Here is a 21,507-nt window from a genome sequence, read left to right as displayed (position 1 = left end):
AAGAGAGAAGGCATCCACCTGGCACACTTGGAATAGGACACAGAACATGCAAGATGTAGCACTAAACGCCACTCCTTATCTACTCACTTACATACACCATTGTCAAGGAAAGACAACTGTACTTGGCATATGAAGCAGAACATTAAACAAATACCTCCCAAGTAGGTCTAAAAATAAAACAACGCAGCCAAATAATACTCTTTTGTGACAACCAAAATATGCTGACTCTTGAGAATCCCAGCCTTCTGGGCATCTACTGGGAAAAAAATCACCTGCTTTTGTGTGAGAGAGGAGTGGGAAGGGAGGGAGAGGGAGGGGAGAGGAGAGGGAAGGAGAGGAGAGGAGATAAATTGTCCCATGAAATAGTGGTTTTTAGATCTTTGGGGAAGAGGGACCAAGGGAACAGGAATGTGAGGATGCCTCCTACACCTTAGAAGTGTAGTTAAGTGTTCTGTTGATCACTTAATGATCCTATACATCTGGGGTTCTGGAGATATGCAAGAATTGCGTATGTACAGACTGAAACTAATTGGAAATTAACCAAATTATATTTTTATCCAATGAGTGCTAAGCTATGTTTGGAAACAGTGAAATTTATTCTGCAAGGTGCCTTGTTGGCAAAGCAATAGAAACTTACATTATCTGCATCAATATCTATACATGTCTGTGTATTTATATATAATCAAAGCTATACAGTTTTAAACTTGAGGAAAAAGAACATATGGTTCTGAAGGAAAAACAGAGCTAATTACATAAAACAACATCTAAAAATAATTCATGGCATGGACCCTGATTTTCAGTTCTGGCACATGTTTTATTTCCTGACTGCAATTCCATACTTTGTATTTTAAAACTACAACTCCAAAACAAATCTGATTTGTCAATAAACAATCAAAGTGGGGTCCTTGGTGCTCTCTGAGCTTGGTTGTTTGATTGTAGACATTTTGTTATCCAACTAGGAAAATTAACTAGTTGGGTAATTGTTGTGGCCCAGCAGGAGCTGTTGGAGCTGCCACCAGACTCCGACAGCGAGGGGCCCTATGAGTCGGCTCTGGAAGATGTGGAGGACCCTGGACAGGGTTCCGACTCCGAGCAGGGATCAGAGAGGCTGGTTGGCCACCAGGATGTGCCTGAGGCATGGAGCAGCAGTGAAAGCCAAAGGGAGTGTGCTCCTGAAGTCATGCCTTGGAGCAATGGGGAGGAGACAAGGGAGTGTGATCCTGACATCATGCATTGGAGCAGTGGGGAGGAGACAAGGGAGTTGGTCCTGGATGCCTGGCAATGGAGACTAATAGGCATAAAGAACAGTTATGCAGTTACAGGAGATAATTGAACTCAGCTGGTGGTAATTAGGCTCCTCTCAAGACTACAAAAGGAATGACTTTCCACACGCTCGTCGCTCGTCGCAGGAATCAACGTATTTACTAGAGCTGGAGAAGCTATCGTGGCTATCTTGGCAGGCTGGATTGCTGCCAAGGTCTAGTCTGTGTGTTAATAAATCCTTGAAGTATCTTTGTCTCAGTGTGCTTTGGTGTATGAAAAGGTGGGTCAGAACAGGTAATGAAACATCTGCAAGCATACAACCAAGCTCAGAGAGCACCAAGGACTCCGCAGTTCAGCCCTCAGCTACAAATATTCATTACTGGAATACAGGTAGTCCTCGAGTTACGAATGTAATGGATGCTGACAATTATATTCATAACTCGAGGATTTGTTGGAGTGAATCACGTAAAACAAATAATTCCCTCACCACTGTCAAACCATTCACTAAGGCTGCATTGCTATGACTATTAGTCTTCTCATCATTCCTATCACCCGTCTCCTCCCACTTATGACTACATGACTGTAATTTTGTTGCTTGTATCATTACGATTTATATTGATAGTTTCCTGATTGCTATTGATATTCCTATGACTATCATTAAGTGCTGTACCTTATGATTCTTGACGAATGTATCTTTTTATGTACACTGAGAACATATGCACCAAAGACAAATTCCTTGAGCGTCCAATCACACTTGACCAATAAAGAATTCTCTTCTATTCTATTCTATTCTATTCTGTTCTATTCTATTCTATTCTCTTCTATTCTATTCTACTCTAAAAATGAACGTGGAAACTCCTTGCTTTGAAGTTCACTGAGATCTATGGTGCATATATATGTAGCAGATCTTTGTTTTTCAGAAATTTGGGAGTTTAAGGGTCAAAATCCCTTACCTCTTCCATTAAGGTCCAGCTTTGGAGTCTGGCAAAGACTGGCGTGATTTCTGAGCCTGCAGAAATTGCCCTCTGTTAATCTAAACCTGGGGGCAATGGTGGCCAAGCTGTTAAGACGCTGGGCTTGTCGACTGGAAGGTCAACAGTTCAAGACCCATGTACCACATGATGGAGTGAACTCCCCTTACTTGCCCCAACTCCTGCCCACCTAGCAGTTCAAAAGCATATAACTGCAAGTAAGTCGGTACCACTTCAGTGGGTGGGTTAACAGCATTTTGTGCACCTTCAGAGTATAGTCATGCCAACCACATGACCACAGAAGCATCTTTGGACAACGCTGGCTTTTCAGCTGTGAATCAGAGATGACCACGACTCCCTAGAGTTGGACACAACTTGCAAGGGAAACTTTTTTAAAAAAAATCTAAACTTATTTATTTCCTTTAAAGCAGGGGTTCCCAACCCCCAGACTGCACAAGTGGCAGATGCTAGTGTTTGTGTCTGAAGCTCCATTTGTTCAAGCTGCGGGCACATGGGCCACCGCTTGCACAAATGGAGCTGGGCCCACAAGTGCCCACTGCTTGCGCAGAACTATTCCCTCTCCCACCGCCACCAGTCTGCAAATCCAAAAAGATTGGGGACCACCGCTTTATAGGCTTATAGTAATAACCTCTCCATTGTTCTTTCACAGCTCCGAGGTTCTAATAAGCGTAAATGTGGCATTATTTCTTCCACAAGTTTACCAACATCCCATCAGGAACACAAATGCAAGTTCAACATGTAACTTTCAAATGCAACCAGATAACCCTTAAAATACAGCCAGAGTAGCTTGAGGGCCAGAAAATCCTGGCTGTATCATCTGATGAGGGGGCTTTGATATAAATATTGAAATCTTACTCTCCCCTACTAAAAAGGTTCAGTTTACGGGATGCCAACACCTCCCCTTCAGCAGAGATGTAAAATTTCAAAAATGCTGAAGGGGGGGGGGGGGGATATCTGGAAGATTTTGTGGAGGAACAAATGGAAATAAACCTGTGACACGTTTAGCACATTTCACAGATATAAAACCGCATTACTTTGCATAATTTGTTATTTACAAGTTGGCTTATTAATAAAAAAATGTTTGGTATATTATATTTATGAGCATAGTTTGTTCTCAGCCAATAATTATGGAGTTATTGATTAGAATGTAGCTTGAAAAGATTTTTTTTTAATGGCGCAATATACTGCTGAATCTGACAGAACGTAGCACATCTTTACGTCTCCTTATTAAGAGAGGTAGACACAGAAATGTTAATACTGTAAATGGAAGTAATCATTAACATTCAGGGTGGGCTGCTGGGGGTTTGCAGGAGTTCGGGAGATCCTCTAGCTAAGATTTTGTGCAGTTTGGAGAACCTCAAATCCCACTCCTCGCTGCCCAAACTTTGGAAAGATATAAAGGCAACTAATATGCAAAGTTGCCTTGTCAGCTTTGTGCCTCAATTCTGGATGTTCATGGGCATATTTGACCTAATCCATAACTTTTTTGAATCTGTAACTCTCTGGCCAATAATTGGCTTTATAAATATAACTTTCTGACACTACCACTGAATTTTCCATATCCCTTGCCAGTCTGCAGCAATATACAATTCTGAAAATATTTAATGTGTTCAAAGGACTTCAATGGAAATTTGAAAAAATTGTTCTTTCCACTGTGGCCGCTCAAGTCCTTTGACAGTGTTTCTCATAACAGAATAAATGATCATTGAATAGATTGTGTATTGATTCACATTCCTTATGTTTTAATAATTTTTTCTTTTAAAAAAGAGGTCCTTTGGATATTTCAACTTGCTTTGCTGCTGACAAACTTTTAATCATTTTTCTTGTCTTTTTTCCCCTTTGTAAAAGAACACCTGGGCATATCTTTAAGCACTTGTCTTGGGAGAAGGGAAGTATAAAACCCCTGGCTTTAATAGGCATTCTACTTTTATTTTAGTACTTCTTATCTGTGGAATTAGGCTTAAAGAGCAACATGACTTGTTCTAACATACCATCTGAACTAACAAATGCTGTACAAAATAACACAGCAGGCATTAGAAAATGTATTACTCTATCCTTCATGCTGTGACACAGTTTGCAGTGCTCTGCAGTGTATTTGAATAGTGTAGCTTTTTTGCTTAAGTTTTCTATCCTGGCAAATACTCGTTTTTGATCTGCATTTATTGAAAGTGATATGTTGAAGGGAAAGAGCAAAGCACAGCAGAAAAATTATGCCTAAAAGCAGTGTGATAAGCCTGTCTATATTAATCTGTGAATAGGGCATTAAAATATAATAGTGAAAACTGTGGGTCAGCCTGACAAACTGGGGAATATCCTCACAGCAGATGTTATATAAACATGCTACATAATCGTTCTGTTTATACCATTGTAACTCTGATGGGTTGCTAAACAAATGATTGTAAGTTGAGGACTATCTGCACAGTGTTTTTTAATTGTCCTAAAGAAAAGCAGATACTGTTCGACAGGGGTGGGTTGCTGCCGGTTTTACTACTGGTTCACAACCCTTGCGCGTCAGGCACACACGCTGTTCAATACAATTTACAGTGAACTGCGCATGCGCAGTCACTAAAATCCAAAATGGCGGTGGTGCAGTGGTGGCGAGGGAACCGGTTTGGAGGTGTGGCAGGCCTGGGTCGCTGCCAGTTCTGCGACCTAGGCTTGACTTCCACTACTGGTCTGGCCGAACTAGCAGCAACCCACCTCTGCTGTTCAAGTATCTGTCTGAACAGTAGGAGAGAAATACTTTATGGATCCTGGAGTAAGGGAAGACATCTAGGACAGTGATACCCAAACATTCAGGCACCAGGGCCCGGTTCTGTGGAGAGGGGTTTTTCTGCAGACCACGGAGGGGGCATGGTTTCATGTGCTGCCTGCATATCATGGATGGGGCTTCACTTGTTTGCGCAGCCCGGTTTCACAGACCAGTGGTTGAGGACCCCTGATCTGGGATCTAAAATAATCTCCTTGTACGAGTGCGCATGCATATACTCTCTCTGTGTGTGTGTGTGTGTGTGTGTGTGTGTGTGTGTGTGTGTGTGTGTATGCAAATTATGGGAGGAAGCTAACTGCTTCCATTCTCTGTCCATCGGCTCGTCACAAGAGACGATCCAGACAGAAAGCCCAATATTTTACTGTTGCCTTTGTTACATTTGTGTAGTATTTGTGCTGATAAATAAATAAAGGGAGACTAGTATAGATCTATTTCAAGCTATTTAGCTCTCATCAGCTAGCCATACCATCGAATCCCAGTAAGGGCTCCCTTTATTTATTTATCAGCACAAATACTACGTGTGTGTGTGTGTGTGTGTGTGTGTGTGTGTGTGTATGTGTATATATATATATATATATATATATATATATATATATATATATATATATATATATATATATATATATATATATATATATATATATATATATATATATATATATATATATATATATAAAAGATGCACTGGAGTATAAGACGCACGAAGGTTTTGAAAAGGCAAATAAAAAAAATAGGTAGGTAGAGAGAGGGAGAGAGAGAGAAATACAGTAGGTAAGTAGGGAAAGAGAGTGTGTAGATAGGTAGGTAGGTAGGTGGGGAGAGAGAGAGAGAGAGAGAAATACAGTAGGTAAGTAGGGAGAGAGAGTAGGTAGGTAGGTAGATAGAGAAAGAGAGAGAAATACAGTAGGTAGGTAGGGAGAGAGAGGGTAGGTAGGTAGGTAGGTAGATGTTTCCAGGTGTATTTATCCATATGCTGGAGAAGGAAATCACTGACAACCTGCAGCACCTAAATTGGGCCCGTTTTTTGTCAAAAAAATTGCATGCATAGCCTTATGGGGGCTTATAGAGTGCTGCTGGGGCCAAAAAACGGTCCATTTTTTGCTCATTTCTGCCCTCCCCAGCCCCAAGGAGTTCTCTGGAAGCCTCCATAAGGCTAGGCATGGCCATTTTGGTGAAGGGGACGGGGCTTCGGGAGGCAAAAAACCACTGTATTCAATGTATAAGATGCACCCAGATTTTCAGCCTCTTTTTTGAGGAAAAAAGGTGCGTTTTATATTCCGAAAAGTACGGTAATTATCGTTTACAACTATCAGAATTCCAATGCAATGTATGACTGATACATGCCTCATTTCTGAAGACACTGATTTCTATTTTATAAGTTACCGGTACTTCTAATGGAGAGCTTCAGTGCAGATAATAAAAGGCTTCATTGTTCAAACATCCCAGAAGTTACTTTTTTGCAATCTTATGCTACTGCAACTTTAAAGGCTGAGTACTCTTAACAAGCAAAAAGGCCCCTCTTATTGGGGTTAAGTAATACCTGACCTTATAAACATCAGGAATCTAGCAAGATAAAGGGAAGTTTGTACAATGGGTACCACTAGACATTCCTCCCCTATCGAAGACTTTCAGTTATGTTCGGCTCAGAATAAAGCAAATCTGCACTCAAAGAATAAAGCTTATCACTAATTTAAAGAGGGTGGAGGGGAATATGAAAACATAACATACTCATTTCATACTACAGAAATAGTCATACTCAAAACACAACTCCCTCAAAACATGAAGGACTCTTGAGAAAGGAAAAACCAAATTTTACGCCTACATTAACTTTAGCTAAACTGTTCATGCTTTGTGTCTTGGTGACATATTTAACTTATGGCACAATAGTGTTTATGCCAATAACCTATTTATATAACCTGACAAGTTCTTCTGGGCTGAATGCCATCGCTTTTTTGTCCCAAACCATTTCTTTTAGGAAAAGCAGCACAGCAGGACATAAAGGGATTCCAGCTCAAATTTATTTATTCATTGGGTTTTCATGTGCCTTCAATCCCTAGCTTTTAAGCAGATAGCAACAGTACTAATAAAGGAGAATAGTTGTAGTTCAGGGTTGAACTGTGGGGCCCTCTGAGCCATGATGGCACACAGTGGTTAGAATGCAGTATTGCAGGCTAATTCTGCTGAGTGCCAGCAGTTTGGCAGTTCAAGACTCACCAGCTCAAGGTTGATTCAGCCTAACATTCTTCCAAGGTCAATAAAATGAGGATCCAGATTGTTGGGGGCAATCGGCTGACTTTGGTTAGAGAGGGCTGTAAAGCCTGTGAAGTGTTTGGTTGTTTTCTTGCAGACATTTCATTAGCCAAACTAGGTAACGTAATCAGGCCTAGCAGGGAGTAAAGTAGCACTGATTCAGAGGTGAGTTGCTCCCGATTAAGCTGAACTGGTAGTGGTGATTCGGCCTGGGTCGCAGAACCATCAGTGACCCAGGCTGGCCACGCCCCCGAACTGGTTCCCCAGTCTCTTCTGCCATTGCTGGCATGTTCCTGCGCATGCGCAGAACAAATTACAGTCAACTGTGCATGCACGAGCAACACGTGGTGCACACACGCGAGCGAACCAGTACTAACTGATAGAGGAACCCACCCATGCATTGATGATGTTACCTGTTTGGGTAATGAAACATCTAAAAATAACTAAGCTCAGAGAGCACCAGGACCCCTCAGATAACAACCGTGTACAATAAATAGATTTGAAATATCCCAAAGGACCTACTTTTATACTATAGACAAACTCAACACTGCATTTGCCATTCAATATTCCGGGTGTAGCTTCCCTCATCTCTTCACTCTTAATTTTTGAAGGCCCTGCTAAGAGTTAAATCTTAACTATGCTCCAAAATGACATCAAAAGCATGGCCAACTTTGCTGACAGAACTAAATCTCATAGTAGTTGGGAGAGGATCACACACAAAATCTAAGGCATGGCCCCAAGAACATTTTGTTTTTAATGATCTAGAAACAGAAATGGAATTCTCTGTTTTTCCAGGATGTGGAACTGGAAGCAGTCATTTAGGCAAGCCAGTCCACCCTTCTGCTTAGCACAGGAATTCAAATGATAATGAACCCGTGAAGGACAAGAGTCAGAAGGGACTTGGGACAACATGGGACTTGCAACCTTGAATTGCTAATTGGAGCAAATAACACCCCCGCCACAGCAAAAAGAATATACAACATGAATGTCCCACTGTGTAGTTAGCTCTTCTCACTGAATCAATATAACCTATCGAAAAATATGATCTGAAACCCAAATACTTACCAGCCTTGCTCGGCGAAAGAAAAGCTATCATCACAAGAACAGGAACAATCATAAGTCCATTTATCATTGTAGATCTAAAAAAAGAGGAAAAATATTCTTGCTTTAAAAAATGAAATCAGAACTAAGCATATTCTAGCGGAATACCAATTGTATTTGATAGTTCTGCACTGTTCAATCAACAAGCATGAGTATTTTCCCAACGACATTTAACAGCCGCTTGACTAACATGAAGAGTTTGTAAAAGGCTAGATTCCCGAATAGCAAAAAATACAAACTTGTAAGAGCAGCCAAATGTCTACAAAATAATGCATTTACAAATACGAAACCTTCTTGCAAATTTGAGACGGTGGGCTTTCCAAGCCATTGCTACCAGCAGTTAATGTAAACAGAGGTATGTTGAGAGAGAGGGGGGGGGGGGAGAGTGTGCCTGCCTTTAGTTAGTGTTGATTCCTGAAAACTGTCTGACCGGTCCCCAGGGTTTTCTTGGCAAAATTTGGGAGGTGGTTGCCGTTGCCTTTACCCTAGGGCTGAGTAAGAATGACTGGCTCAAAGTCATTCAGAACTGATGATCTTCCAATTTCTAGCCTGGTAATTTAACCATTTCACCAAACTGGCTTAGTGTGTAATATTTGGATTCCAAAAGCAAAGGCTGATATTTTGACCAATTTAAAAAAATAATAATCCAAACCAGACCTAAAGCATTGCATCCAATATCAAAGGATCTTGCCCACCAGGGATGTTGTTGTTCAAAGGCTTTTCCCAACACTAGTCTTACAGGTATGAATTCCACATTTCTTACCAGATCAACTTTAGAAAAATCGCATAGCAGAAAACTGTGAGTAGCAGCCGAACTAATCACTTTTTAAAAAGACAAAATGATCTGTTTTGCTTTGGCCTGTTTTCTGCCCCCTTTTTAACACCAGGGGGTCTAATCTACTCACCCCAGTGGAGTCAGCAGTAACATTCCTATCAGGCCATAATGTAAGAGTTTGCAATTTCATGCTGACTGGAAGTTGGCCCACTGTGATATCTCCTGTCAATGAACTGGGCTCGTTTTATAATTACCACATTTGGGGTTCAAACTGGCAAGCTTGGTCCATAATTACATTAACCATCACTGGGAATCAAGCAGGCCTGTTGATTACAGTGCATTCCGAGGTTTTGGAATCCATCAAAATATCCGGAATATTTTAGACAAAAGGGAAAAGAAGAAAACTTTTATCAACCTGGACACACTAAATTGTTTAACGTTGTAATTTTCTAGGCCTCTTTTTAAAGTGTAATCTTAGATCACGTTTTGAACTTACATTAATAGTTTTTTTTTAAGGAAAAAGAATGCTGCAACTTTTTTAGTATGAATCCTTAAATATAGGTGCTTTTCGACTTAGTGACCATTCAAAGTTACAACAGCACTGAAAAAAGTGACCATTTTTCACACTTACAACCACTGCATGGTTGTCCCCATGGTCATGTAATCAAAATTCAGATGCTTGGCAACTGACTCATATTTATGACGGTTGCAGTGTCCCAGGCTCATGTGACCACCTTTTGCGACCTTCTGACCACAAAGTCAATGGGGAAGTCTGATTTATTTAACAAGTGTGTTACAACTTAACAAGTGCAGTGATTCACTTAACAACTATACAAGGAAGGTCGTAGAATGGGGCAAAACTCACTAAACGAACGTCCCCCTTGGCAACAGAAATTTTGGGCTCAACTGTGGTCGTAAGTTGAGGACTATCTGTATGCTTCAAAAAGGAGAAGTGGGGAAGGGGCAACAGGAAGGGAAAATCATATTACCAAATTCCAATTGTGCAGTAGGAGATTTCATTCATAGATGCTTTGGTCTGCATGTGTTCTAGCTAATTATACGCCATTTGAATATTTTGCTGAAATGCTACATATATGATTTTCACTGTGAGCCAAATGTACGCAAACTAATGGTAACCTTTATGCACCCAGCAAAATACGAACCAGGTCTGCAGTGCTAGGTTACTGCACAGACCTTGCAGAAGCAAAAGCAAAAGGAAAGAACAATTTGCAGCCTTAGTCTGCCAAAAATACAGATTTTGTATTCATTTTATCAGGAAGGCTTTTCTATTGATCAAGACAAGCTGTTTAAATGATACCCTTAGGGAGGCAAATGTCAAGCACTTCTTGATATATAATGCTTAAGAAGAAATAGAGCTCAACTCTCTTACTACACTAAAGCCAACAAACTGTTTAGGCAGTTGAAGTCCTGCCAAGAAACTTCTGGAAGGGATGTCAAGATTTCTTGCCGGCTGCCGTTTTGCTCGGAGAACGTGGGATATGCAGCTAGCCTTTATATTCAAGCAAGGTACGAACAGATCTTAAAAGAAAGCTTGTTAATTTTGAAAACACATATCAACTCCCCAGATGCCAAGAATGTTAGCCAAGAAGTCAAATTTCATTGCTGCCTTTCACCTAGATAAACATGAAACAACCAGGAGGATGATTATTAAGTTAAAAAAAAAAGAGACCATCAAAGCCTAGAAAATACAACCCTCTGGGTCAATGAAAACTGAGCCTTCTTCTGAGGGGAAGACAACGACTTAGGGTGCACTGGAATATAGAAATGGCTTGAATCCAAGACATGTTTTAGAAGTTGGGTTGGCAAGCCTCATTTGTTAGAAAGATGTACTGAGACACATTCTGGAAGGATAATACACATTCTGGAAGGATAATTGGGGTTTCAGTGTATTAAGTATCTAATGTTTTTCCCCTTAAATCCCTTATTTAACCCCTAAAGTTAAAAGAACGCAACTACGCAGTTAAGATAACCCAGACTAGACCCAAAACTGCACCATGTATGACATCAAGTAGCACCATGTGTGGCATCTTCATTATCCTAAAACAATTTTGGTTTTATTATGCGAATTAATTGTTTTCACTGGTTTTTATATTTGGTTTCAACTTAAACTTTTATATGCATAATATGTCCTTTTGGAAGAAAAACAGTAGCATCTACATAGATCTACCATTGCCATGACCATCATCTTCCCTCAGCAAAATTTACAGATAATCCATAACATCACTTGAAATGCTAATATCGAGTTTTGTCTGTATATATTACCTCTAAGGTTGTAAATTCTAGCACCAGGCTTAACACAATTGAATAATAACAATAATAATTGTTTCAGGAAGTGATGCTGGCTTGGGCCTAGTATTTTGGTCCTGACTAGAAAGCCCTTATGAGCTAAACATACCTAATGTTGTGTTAGACAGCAGTGTTATCCAAACACCCATTCTCCACGATATATTACTACTAGATACAATTTTGATTAAATTTATGTAGAATTACTAATCCACTATACCTTCCATACTTGTGTTTATTTAAGTATGCAGGGTTGGATTTGTCTTTTTACAAAGGCTATTTCCAAGATTAAATTTAATTGCTATTAATTGCTGTATTACCTATTAATTGCTCTTTTATCTACATTAGAAAGGCAATTCAGACAGGTCAACAAGCAAGCCATACTACCTTTGACAAGCAAACACCTTTTAAAAAAAGGCATTGTTTGTTCATTTTATTGGATTATATAATCACACCAAGGAAATGGTTCTAGAGTTACGCAAACATTCTTTTAACATTTTAGAAACTAGTAAAATGAATTTTAATATAAACTGTTATGGACTGAAGTGTCCTTGACCTGAACTTTCTGAATTTCCTGTAAAGCTTGTCCATTTATTTTGCATTGCTAATGACATCTATACAAGATACAGTCAGAGTCAGACCATTAGATAATGCGAACTCTAGCCTACAAAAGGTTATGCTATCAGTCTTTAAGGTGCCACTAGGCTTTCTGCTCCCTTTTAATCGGACCTTTTGCAATGATGAGCAAGAACAGTATGAAATTGCTGCTCTTAAAAGCCCTTTGCAAAATGCTACAGAACAACTTTCCATAGATGGACTTACCAGAGAGAAAATATCCACATAAAATTAATCTGCTTCATCTTTTATCACTGAGAATAATCAAAATATAGAGTTCATTATTATTATAAAAAAACCCATTCTGCATATTTAAGATGAAACCATTAACATTCATTTGACACCGTCTTTAAAGACTGACGAGTTAATAATGCTTGTTCTAAATTAAACCACTGCATATTTTGTTTTTCATTCCATGTATGACATGAATCACAATGTCATACGAATGAAGATTTTTTATTTTTAAAAAAATGTGATTACTAAAATGTAAACCAAGACTTTTGTTTAATTAATTGTCTTTTCGCAAAATATAAATATGAGATAGGGCGTTGGTACTTACCTGATACGCCTCTTCTCATAGTGGGGGGAGGAGTATCCAGGATGGGTTTGACCTTATCCTCTCGTGATTGGTTTGAGTCAGATAAGCTCTTTGGGCTCCGCCCCCTGGAGGTGAGCCTGCCCAGTTTTATGACGAAAAGCTCTCTCTGACTCATTGCATCATTCACTCCAGGCTCTTGATTCAGGTGTTGTTGTTGTTGTTGTTGTTGTTGTTTTTTTTTTTTTTTTTTTTTTTTTGTCTTCAACATCAATAATTAAATAACAATATAACAATGAACATAACACTTAGTTGTACAAACCTAGTCAGGGAGGGACTGGATACTCCTCCCCCCACTATGAGAAGAGGCGTATCAGGTAAGTACCAACGCCCTTTCTCCATAGTGAGGGGGGAGGAGTATCCAGGATGGGACGTACCAAAGCCTGCACGTCCCTAGGGAGGGAGATCCCTGAGACCATATGTCCCCCACTCAGGCCTGTTGAGGCATGGGTCCAGCCCTGTGAACCGCCTGCAACACCCTGCGGCCGAACGAGGCCTCTGCCGAGGCAAAGGAGTCCAACTTATAGTTCCTAACAAAGGGAGAGGGGGAAGCCCACGTGGCTGCCCTGCAGATTTCGGCCAGGGATGCTTGTGTGGCCCAGGCCGTGGATGTGGCTGCACTCCGTGTGGAGTGGGCTGTGATATGATTTGGTGTCCGTAACCCCTGCGATTGGTAAGCAGTGGCAATGCAGGTTCGCAGCCACCTGCCGATGGTGGTGGAAGTTACCTTATTACCCAGGGATCCTGGTTGGAAGGAGACAAACAGGGCTTCGGATTTCCTGTTTGGCCTGGTTCTCCTGAGGAAAATCCTCAGAGCCCTCCTAACGTCCAGAGTGTGCCACTTCCTCTCCAATGGGTGAGAAGGATCTGGACCGAAGTTGGGCAAAATCAGTTCCCGGGCTCGATGGAAGCAGGAGCACACCTTGGGAATGAAGGATGGATCCAGCCGTAACACCGCCCTATCTTGGTGGAAGACACAGAGATCCTCCCTGGTGGACAGCGCCTGCAGTTCGGATATCCGCCTGGCGGAAGTGATGGCCACCAGGAAAGCCACCTTCAGGGTCAGGAACTTAAGGGAAACTGCTTGTAATGGCTCAAATGGGGCACCCGTTAGAGCGTCCAATACCCTGTGTAAATCCCAGGAAGGGTACCTGTGTACCGTAGGTGGTCTGAGGTTGGAGGCCCCCTTAAGGAATTGCCTGACCATGGGATGGTGTGTCAGGCACTGATTTCTGCCACACGGGAGAACTGATGAGATGGCTGAGACCTGTCTCCTAATTGTGTTAGGAGCTACCCCTCTATCCAGGCCCGCCTGGAGGAAGTCCAGAGCCTGAGGCACCGTAGCCTGGATGGGGTTGGACCCCCGGGAGTTGCACCAAGAGTCAAAGGCCCGTCACGTGGAGCCATAGAAGCGCTCTGTGGAGGGCCTGCGGGCGGCCTGGATAGTCCTTATCACCCTGGGGGGGAAGAGGTCTTTCCTCAGGATGCTCCGCTCCACCGCCAAGCGGTCAACTGGCTGCAGCTTCCGCTCCAAGTTGTCCCCTTGGTCCGGTTGAGCCAGCCGGCTCTGATGAACCCACCCCTGCTGTATGTTCTGCCCTCAGCGAATGTTGTCTAAATTCATAGGCTATCTGAGGTGCTTCTGCGATCTCTCATAGTCGGGCATCCCATTCTGAGTTTGTGGTGGGTTCTGGCATGGGGACCAGCCTGTCTGACCCTTTTTCTCCCCCCCCCCCCAGCCATAAGGGTGCTATGATTCTATGGCTAGGATTAGCGCAGAGATATTCAGAATGTAAACACAGACGGAGTTTAATGGGTGGCCACTAGAGTGTAAAGATGGAGTGAGGGGAGCTAAGGCTCACAATAAAGGCCTGCCACAAAGGTAAATTAATAATAATAACAACAAGAACCACAACCACAATAATAATAATGAAATAGAATAAAATACAAAAGGGGGCATCTTCCCGCCTGATAAAACCAAAAAAGATTAAGGAAACGATTGGTCCCTTGCTGGGAGAAGGGGCCCGAAGGTGACAAGCAGCAGGGGTAAGCCGAACTATTTAACTCGTGCTTGGCATCTGTCTTTACCCGAAGGGATAAACAATCCAACCTATCAAAAACAGCATCCCAAATTCAGATTAGGAACCCAAGATGAGATAGGGAAGAATGGCAGCCTGTCTATCTTAGGCAAGGTCCAATTCCCAGGACCGGGTGGGTTACACCCAGGGGTCTGAAGGAGCTGGCGGACAAATTCTCCAAACAACTGAAACTATATCTATCAGAGATCCTGGAGTGCTGGAGAACCACTATAGAATTGCTGATGTGATTTCCCCCCCCCCCTTCAGAAAGGAAGAAAAAACCGTCTCGAGAGCCCAAGGCCCACATGGGTTTGTCAAAAACACATCATACCAGACTGGCCATATTAGATTACGGTGGCAACCCTAGTGGACCATAGGAATGCCATTGATATAGTTAACTTGGACTTCAGCAAGTCCTGATAAGGTAGACCATAACCTACTATTAGGTAAGTAGAAGAATGTGGGTTAGACCTAGTCACCCCAGGTGCCTTGGTAACTGGTGTACCCACCTGTACTCCTCAGTGGAACTGCCTCTTCATGGAGGGAAGAGTGCAGGGAGTCTCCCAAGGTCCAGTGTTGAGCCCAGTACTCTTCAACATCTTCATCAGTGATTTGAATGAGGGTGTTAGGTGTGTAAGCTAACATTTGGGATAGCAAAATATATGCCATGATAGTAGTACTGTTCCTTTAAGAACTGCTGTTATCTCAAGTGGTCATAAGAAGGAGCCGGAATGACTGTTAGCTCTTTGTTTGTTAACGGCTGATGAGGGGGGGGGGGGGTCATCAGGTTAGCAGATGAACCCCCGGCTGGCCGGAATAGCCAACACTTCAGAATACAGGCTAAAGCTACAGAAGGATCTTGGTACCCTTGAACATTGGGCACTACCTAGGAAAATGGGATTCAAGGAAGTAATGTTCTACCTTTAGGCAATGAAGGTGAAGTGCACAGGTACAGGATACCTTGCTCCACAGTAGTAACTGTGAAAGGGATCTTGGGAGTCCTAGTGGACAACCCCTTTAATGTGGGTCAGCAGTGTGCAACCGCTGCCAGGAGAGCAACACAGTTTTTGGCTTCATAAACAGAGGACTAGAATCAATCTCCCGTGAAGTGTTAATCCCACTTTTTAAGGTCTTGGGAGGCCACACTTGGAATTCTGCACTCAGTTTGGTCCCCATGATGTAGAAGAGATGTGGAGACTCTTAAGGAGAGTGCAGAGAAGGCAACAGGGGATCAGGGTACTGGAGACTAAAGCCTATGAAGAACGGTTGCAGGAACTGGGTAGGTCTAGTCTACTGGAAGGAAGGACTAGGGGAGACGTGATAGCAGTGTTCCAATATCTCTGGGGTTGCCACAGAGAGGAGGCTGCCTGACTATCCTCTAAGGCACTTGAGTGCAGAACAAGAAGCAATGGGTGGAAACTAAACAAGGAGAGAAGCAACCTAGAGCTGAGGAGAAATTTCATGACAGTTAGAACAATTAATCAGTGGAACAGCCTGCCTCCAGACATTGTGAGAGCCCCAACAGTTTTTAAGAGGCTGTTGGGTGGCAATGACAATAGCAATAGCAGTTAGATTTATATACCGCTTCATAGGGCTTTCAGCCCTCTCTAGGTGGTTTACAGAGTCAGCCTAATCAACCATAGGAAGCCATTTGTCTGAGATGGTATAGGATATCCTGCCTGGGCAGGGGATTGAGCTAGAAAGCCTGCAGGTTCCTTCCCATTCTGCTATTGTATTGCATAGTATTGTATTGTATTGCATTAGCCGTTTGCCTAGTCACCCCCACCCTTGGAAGGTCTTCAGTAACCTGATTGGGGGCTCCATTGGGAGCTGCACTTTAGCAGCTGGGCTGAATATTCTCCCCCCCCCCTGCGTTTTTCCAGGCTGCAGCGGGCTGCCGGCTTGGGATTAACAAAACAAAACACAGTTTTTGCTACTGGGGCCAGTAAGCCTCTCGCCTCTCCCGTTCTGTCTCCTAATTAAGGGAGAGTTTTCTTAAGGGGGAATCAAGAAATAGCCATGACAAACAGAGCTTGCTGGATGCCGGTCAGCCTCTCGCCCCCCCCCTCTGTCTCCTAATTAAAGGAGAGTTTCCTTAAGGGGGAATCAAGAAATAGCCATGACAAACAGAGCTTGCTGGATGCCGGTCAGCCTCTCGCCCCCCCCCCCTCTGTCTCCTAATTAAAGGAGAGTTTTCTTAAGGGGGAATCAAGAAATAGCCATGACAAACAGAGCTTGCTGGATGCCGGTCAGCCTCTCGCCCCCCCCCCCTCTGTCTCCTAATTAAAGGGGAGTTTTCTTAAGGGGGAATCAAGAAATAGCCGTGACAAACCCAGCTTGCTAGGGATGTCGATCAGCCTCCTAATTAAAGGAGAATGTTCTTATGGAGGAAGCCTTCTCCTGTTACTTGGCAGCCAGAAAGGTAGGGGGGGGGGGTGGTTCTTCCGGCTTGGGGGGGGTGTTGATCCACCACCTGCCTCTTTAACTCCTTTTTGCCCTTTGCTGCCTCCCTCGCTCTTGGCTAATGCCTCTGCGATCGGCTCTCACCTTTGTAGGTCTCCTCAAGTGGTGGTTGTTGTCCTGCCGGCCTCCTGAGCTGCTGGGGGCCGCCATCTTGGCCACGTGGCTTCAAGATGGCCCCCGGCTCCAAATTCAAAAGGCTCCTCTTTGCTGGAGCACATGGGAATGGCTTTTGCCTTTTCAAGCTTGCCATGCGGTTGCCGCTCATCTCCCGCAGCTGTTTTAGAGCCTTTCCGGCTCTCACCTTGTCCACTGGTGATAGCTGCCAGCACAGGTTTTCCTTTTTAAAAAAAAAAAACCTCGTGGCTGAGGGGAGCGGAGGAGCGCTTCTGCTCCTGAGAAGCCTCTCATCAAGGGCTGCCTCTAGGAGGCATGTGTGCCCGGTTCTCCTGCTTGCCCGGCAACGGTCCTCACAGAGTGACTCCACCTCACTCAATGGCCAGGGCAGCGTGCCGCCCCAGAGGGCTTGTGGCAATCCGGTCGTTGCAGGAGGAGGCTGCGATGAAGGGAGGCAGGGTTCGCCGGGTCCAAGTTTATTTTCTTTAATCCTTTGAAAATTACTGGAGGTCTGGAGAGGTGCAACCTTTCCCTTGATTGGGGTGAGTCAAATCTCCAGCTCTTACAAGCCTCAGCTGTTGGGGCTGCCTGCTAGAGGCTTTTGCCCGTCCTCCTGGTTAGGGCTACCTGCTAGAGGCTTTTGCCCTTCCTTCTGCTGCCTGGCCAAGCTCCTCACTGAGAGTCTTCGGATGTCCTCAGTGTCCAGGGCAGCCTGCCGCCCCAGGGGGCTAGTGGCAGACCCAATCCTGCAGGAGGAGTGAAGCAGGGAGGCAAAACTCGACGGGTCCAAATGAATTTTCCTTTAGATCCTAGTAAATTCCTGGAGCTCTCGAATGAGCAACATCTCACGATCGTTTTGAGTCAGAAAACTGGGCAGGCTCACCTCCAGGGGGCGGAGCCCAAAGAGCTTATCTGACTCAAACCAATCACGAGAGGATAAGGTCAAACCCATCCTGGATACTCCTCCCCCCTCACTATGGAGAAATATACTGACAGAATCCTTTACTCTAAAGATATTGCTGTTACAAGGCAATGAATGGATTATCCCCTTAATAAGTACACTTAATATATCATTATTTCCAAAAATAATACTTCATAAGCATAAGGACATTAGATGTTGCTTGTATCTTTGATTCTAGGGGTTGCTGGTTTGTTAACTAAGTCTGTGGAAGAGAACCTCTTCCCAGAAAAATCTTACAGGCTTCTGAAATGTCATCATGTTACAAATCATTTGTCCGCCATGGTTCAAGACCCCTGCATGCTTGTCAGTTTATGGGTAACTATAGATAGTCAAAAAAGCTAATTGGCACTCCACATTTACCCCAAGAATGTACACAAGCATAGGTAACTTGCAATATTTAAGCCAGTATTGTGTGTTAGCTAGTAGAGCATTCCTCAACCTGGCGCCTTTCAGATGTATTGTATTACTACCTGGGGACGATCACAGCTGTGACCCAACATGTCAAGACAGCACCGGGTCAGGGAAAGCTATTTTAGTGCAACAAAGGAAATGCCACAACAATGCATTCCTGTCTTAGGAGAGAAAGGATAGATGCCTCCTTGAACAAAGGCGCAAGACAATTTAATAGCTTCTAATCAATTCTATTTCCAGATAGGCTTCAATTCAATGCTTGCAAGGTTGTAGTAGTACAACTGGATACTCAGGAAAACCAACTGAAGATGAAACAAAAATGTAGATGTTTCTCCCTTTTTCACTAGATTTATGGGATCAGGATGGAAAACCTTTAACTTCAGATTCTTTCCCAAACTGCTGAAGGACATATTAGAATGTGCAGAAATGAATAGGTTAACACTTACAATTAAAGAGAAGGAACAAACTGAATATTATATCATATGGGAACTATTCTACCGATGATTAGAGAACAAATATGAAAGTTAGAAATGAAAGTAGATAAGTGAAATATAGAAAATATGTTAATAGAATTAAATAAGTTAAGAAGAGGATTGTTATAGTATCAGATTAGTTATATATATCAGTATTAAGTCATGAGCAGATAAATAATGAATATGGTTGTAAATTCTAATTGTTATTGCACAAGATATTTGTACCCAGACAACACACTGTTTAATGGAAGATGGATTGTTTGTATTAAAATAAAATAAAAAAAATATTTTAAAAAGGGACATATTTGACTCTACAGAGGTCTGCACCATTATGTTAATTATAACTCTCTAGTATTTTTACACTTGTTTCATGCACAACTCCTGCTTCTTAAAATCTATGGGGCCAGAATTCTTTACATCCTCCAATACAAGAAGACGTGCATAGCAATAGAAGCAGCGTGTCTGAAAAAAGAGCAAATGAGTTCTTCTGCAAAAAATATCAGCATTATCAGTACCATATCAACGTGAAGAATTTAACAGGCTGCTTTTCTTGCAAGATGAGCTAATGCTTCTTGGTCTTCCTCCCTCTGTGTGAACAATTTAGACGCATCAATAATTTGTTAAGCCAAGCATTTGCACATAGTGGAATGCAGACATTCATGCCTTGGGTGCTGATGGCTGGGGAATATTTAAGCCAAGAAACAGTCTGTTGAAGATGTGCCCTAGATGTTTTCTTCTTGGCCAAGAGAGCATTTCAGGGCTCAGCCCCTCAAATTCCCAATGCTCGCAGGTTGTAATGCAACAAACTTAAAAGCACACAGATTCTGGCAGGCTGTAACAAGGGCAAGGCAGCTTTTCTACTGATACGAGTCAGCCTTTATCAGGTGCCATGACATCCTTTAACCTGAGACACTCTTGAGTTCTGGTGGAATAGCTGCTCCATAAATGAAGGACATGCTATTTTAGCCAGCAGGATACTTAAAATGTGTTAACAATGTGTTGCATTCACACTTACAGAAGGACTGCTGCCATAAATAGAAACCTGAACAATTCTAGCCAGTAGAATTTCTACACACATACAAACACCCATTCCAAGAAATTACCAATTACAACTTTTGCGTCCTGAGTGTTTGGGGGAAGACGGTAATCTCATATGTCCTATCTTCTCACCGTCAAAAAGAAAAAGGTTACAGAGAATGCAACACAACACAAGTGGCAGCACGTAGGGACGCTGGCTGATGTTGGAAAAAGAAAACCAGAGTCAGTGTCAGTTATAACTTAGAAGGGACCCTACTAAAAAGTTCCTAGGTGCAGTTTACACTGGGAAATTGAAGGAGTGGCACACCAATGCTGTATGTGGCCAAAAGGCTTACCTGGATGTATTATGTAGTCACTAGGAGTTGAGCTCAACTTGAAGAAGCCTCTTGATGCATGCAATTGCCGCAATTCCATCCTTTCTTTCCAGTTTCCCCAATGCTATCCCACTGGGGAAGCTGATAGAATTTACTTACACTTCAGCTGAGACGTTTCACCTTATTGCTAAAGGCGGAGAGGGAAAGGGAGGGGGGGATGGATAATTTGCAGCGTGACTCAGATGCACAGCTGTTCATTAAATATGTTCACCACAAAATACAAATCTGTGCAGGGAAAGGCAGTATAATGTCTTGGGAGACAACAAGCGAGCTAATTGTAGAAGAATAGTAAAGGGAGGAGGGAAGCCAGTTTAAAAAGGTTGCAGCATATCCCCAGAGAGTAGGCCATCTGCAAATATGATAGACTAAGCCAAGAACACATTTAGAAATCTAAATGCTGCAATGCAGCCTCTGTGCGTGCTACTTCGCTCTTCCTCGGCACCTGAAAATAGGGTGTCCTTTTTTCGGTTTAATTGCTACAAAAACTCTTTTATTTATTTATTTATTTGTCTCAACCAGGAAAAACAAAACAAAAGGCCCTGGGATGTAGAAGGGGAACATTCCATCTAAAAGGTACATTCTCACACTAAAGGGCATTTGGTTATTTATTCTTGAAAGTTCTTTCATATAAACAGCTTTCTCTACTTGCCCTTAAAATTCATGACACTTTATATGAAATCTCTAGGGAGCCCTAATGTTGTAACTTCTGCCACATCACAAGATTAAACAGAAAGTTTAATCATTTTCTTCCTGTAACTTTCCTGTCACAACAAGCTTTTTGAGGCACAGTATATAATGCTAGAAAAGAGCAGCCATGAATGCTTACTTTCTAGAATAGAGGAAAAGCTGCTTTGGGATTACAAGGCAGATGAACCTGCTTGATGTACTAGGGGATGAGATATTTATTTGATCAGGGACTGAATAAAATAG

General features: G+C 42.6%; 1 protein-coding gene across 1 annotated transcript in view; it reads right to left on the bottom strand.

The window, feature by feature from the left end:
* Window positions 1-21,507, bottom strand: part of ACVR1 (activin A receptor type 1) — an 84,500-nt gene that overhangs the window by 27,254 nt on the left and 35,739 nt on the right. The window contains exon 3 of the mRNA XM_087710295.1: window positions 8,341-8,414. Coding sequence (XP_087566421.1) covers window positions 8,341-8,414 — 74 coding nt within the window. The remainder of the gene's footprint in view (window positions 1-8,340; window positions 8,415-21,507) is intronic.

Source organism: Thamnophis sirtalis, unplaced genomic scaffold (genome assembly GCF_051295495.1).
Source record: "Thamnophis sirtalis isolate CommonGarterSnake01/CBP01778 unplaced genomic scaffold, rThaSir2_p1.2 scaffold_1, whole genome shotgun sequence".
NCBI classification, from domain to species: Eukaryota; Metazoa; Chordata; class Lepidosauria; order Squamata; family Natricidae; genus Thamnophis; species Thamnophis sirtalis.
This window is presented reverse-complemented; position numbering and strand designations above follow the sequence as displayed.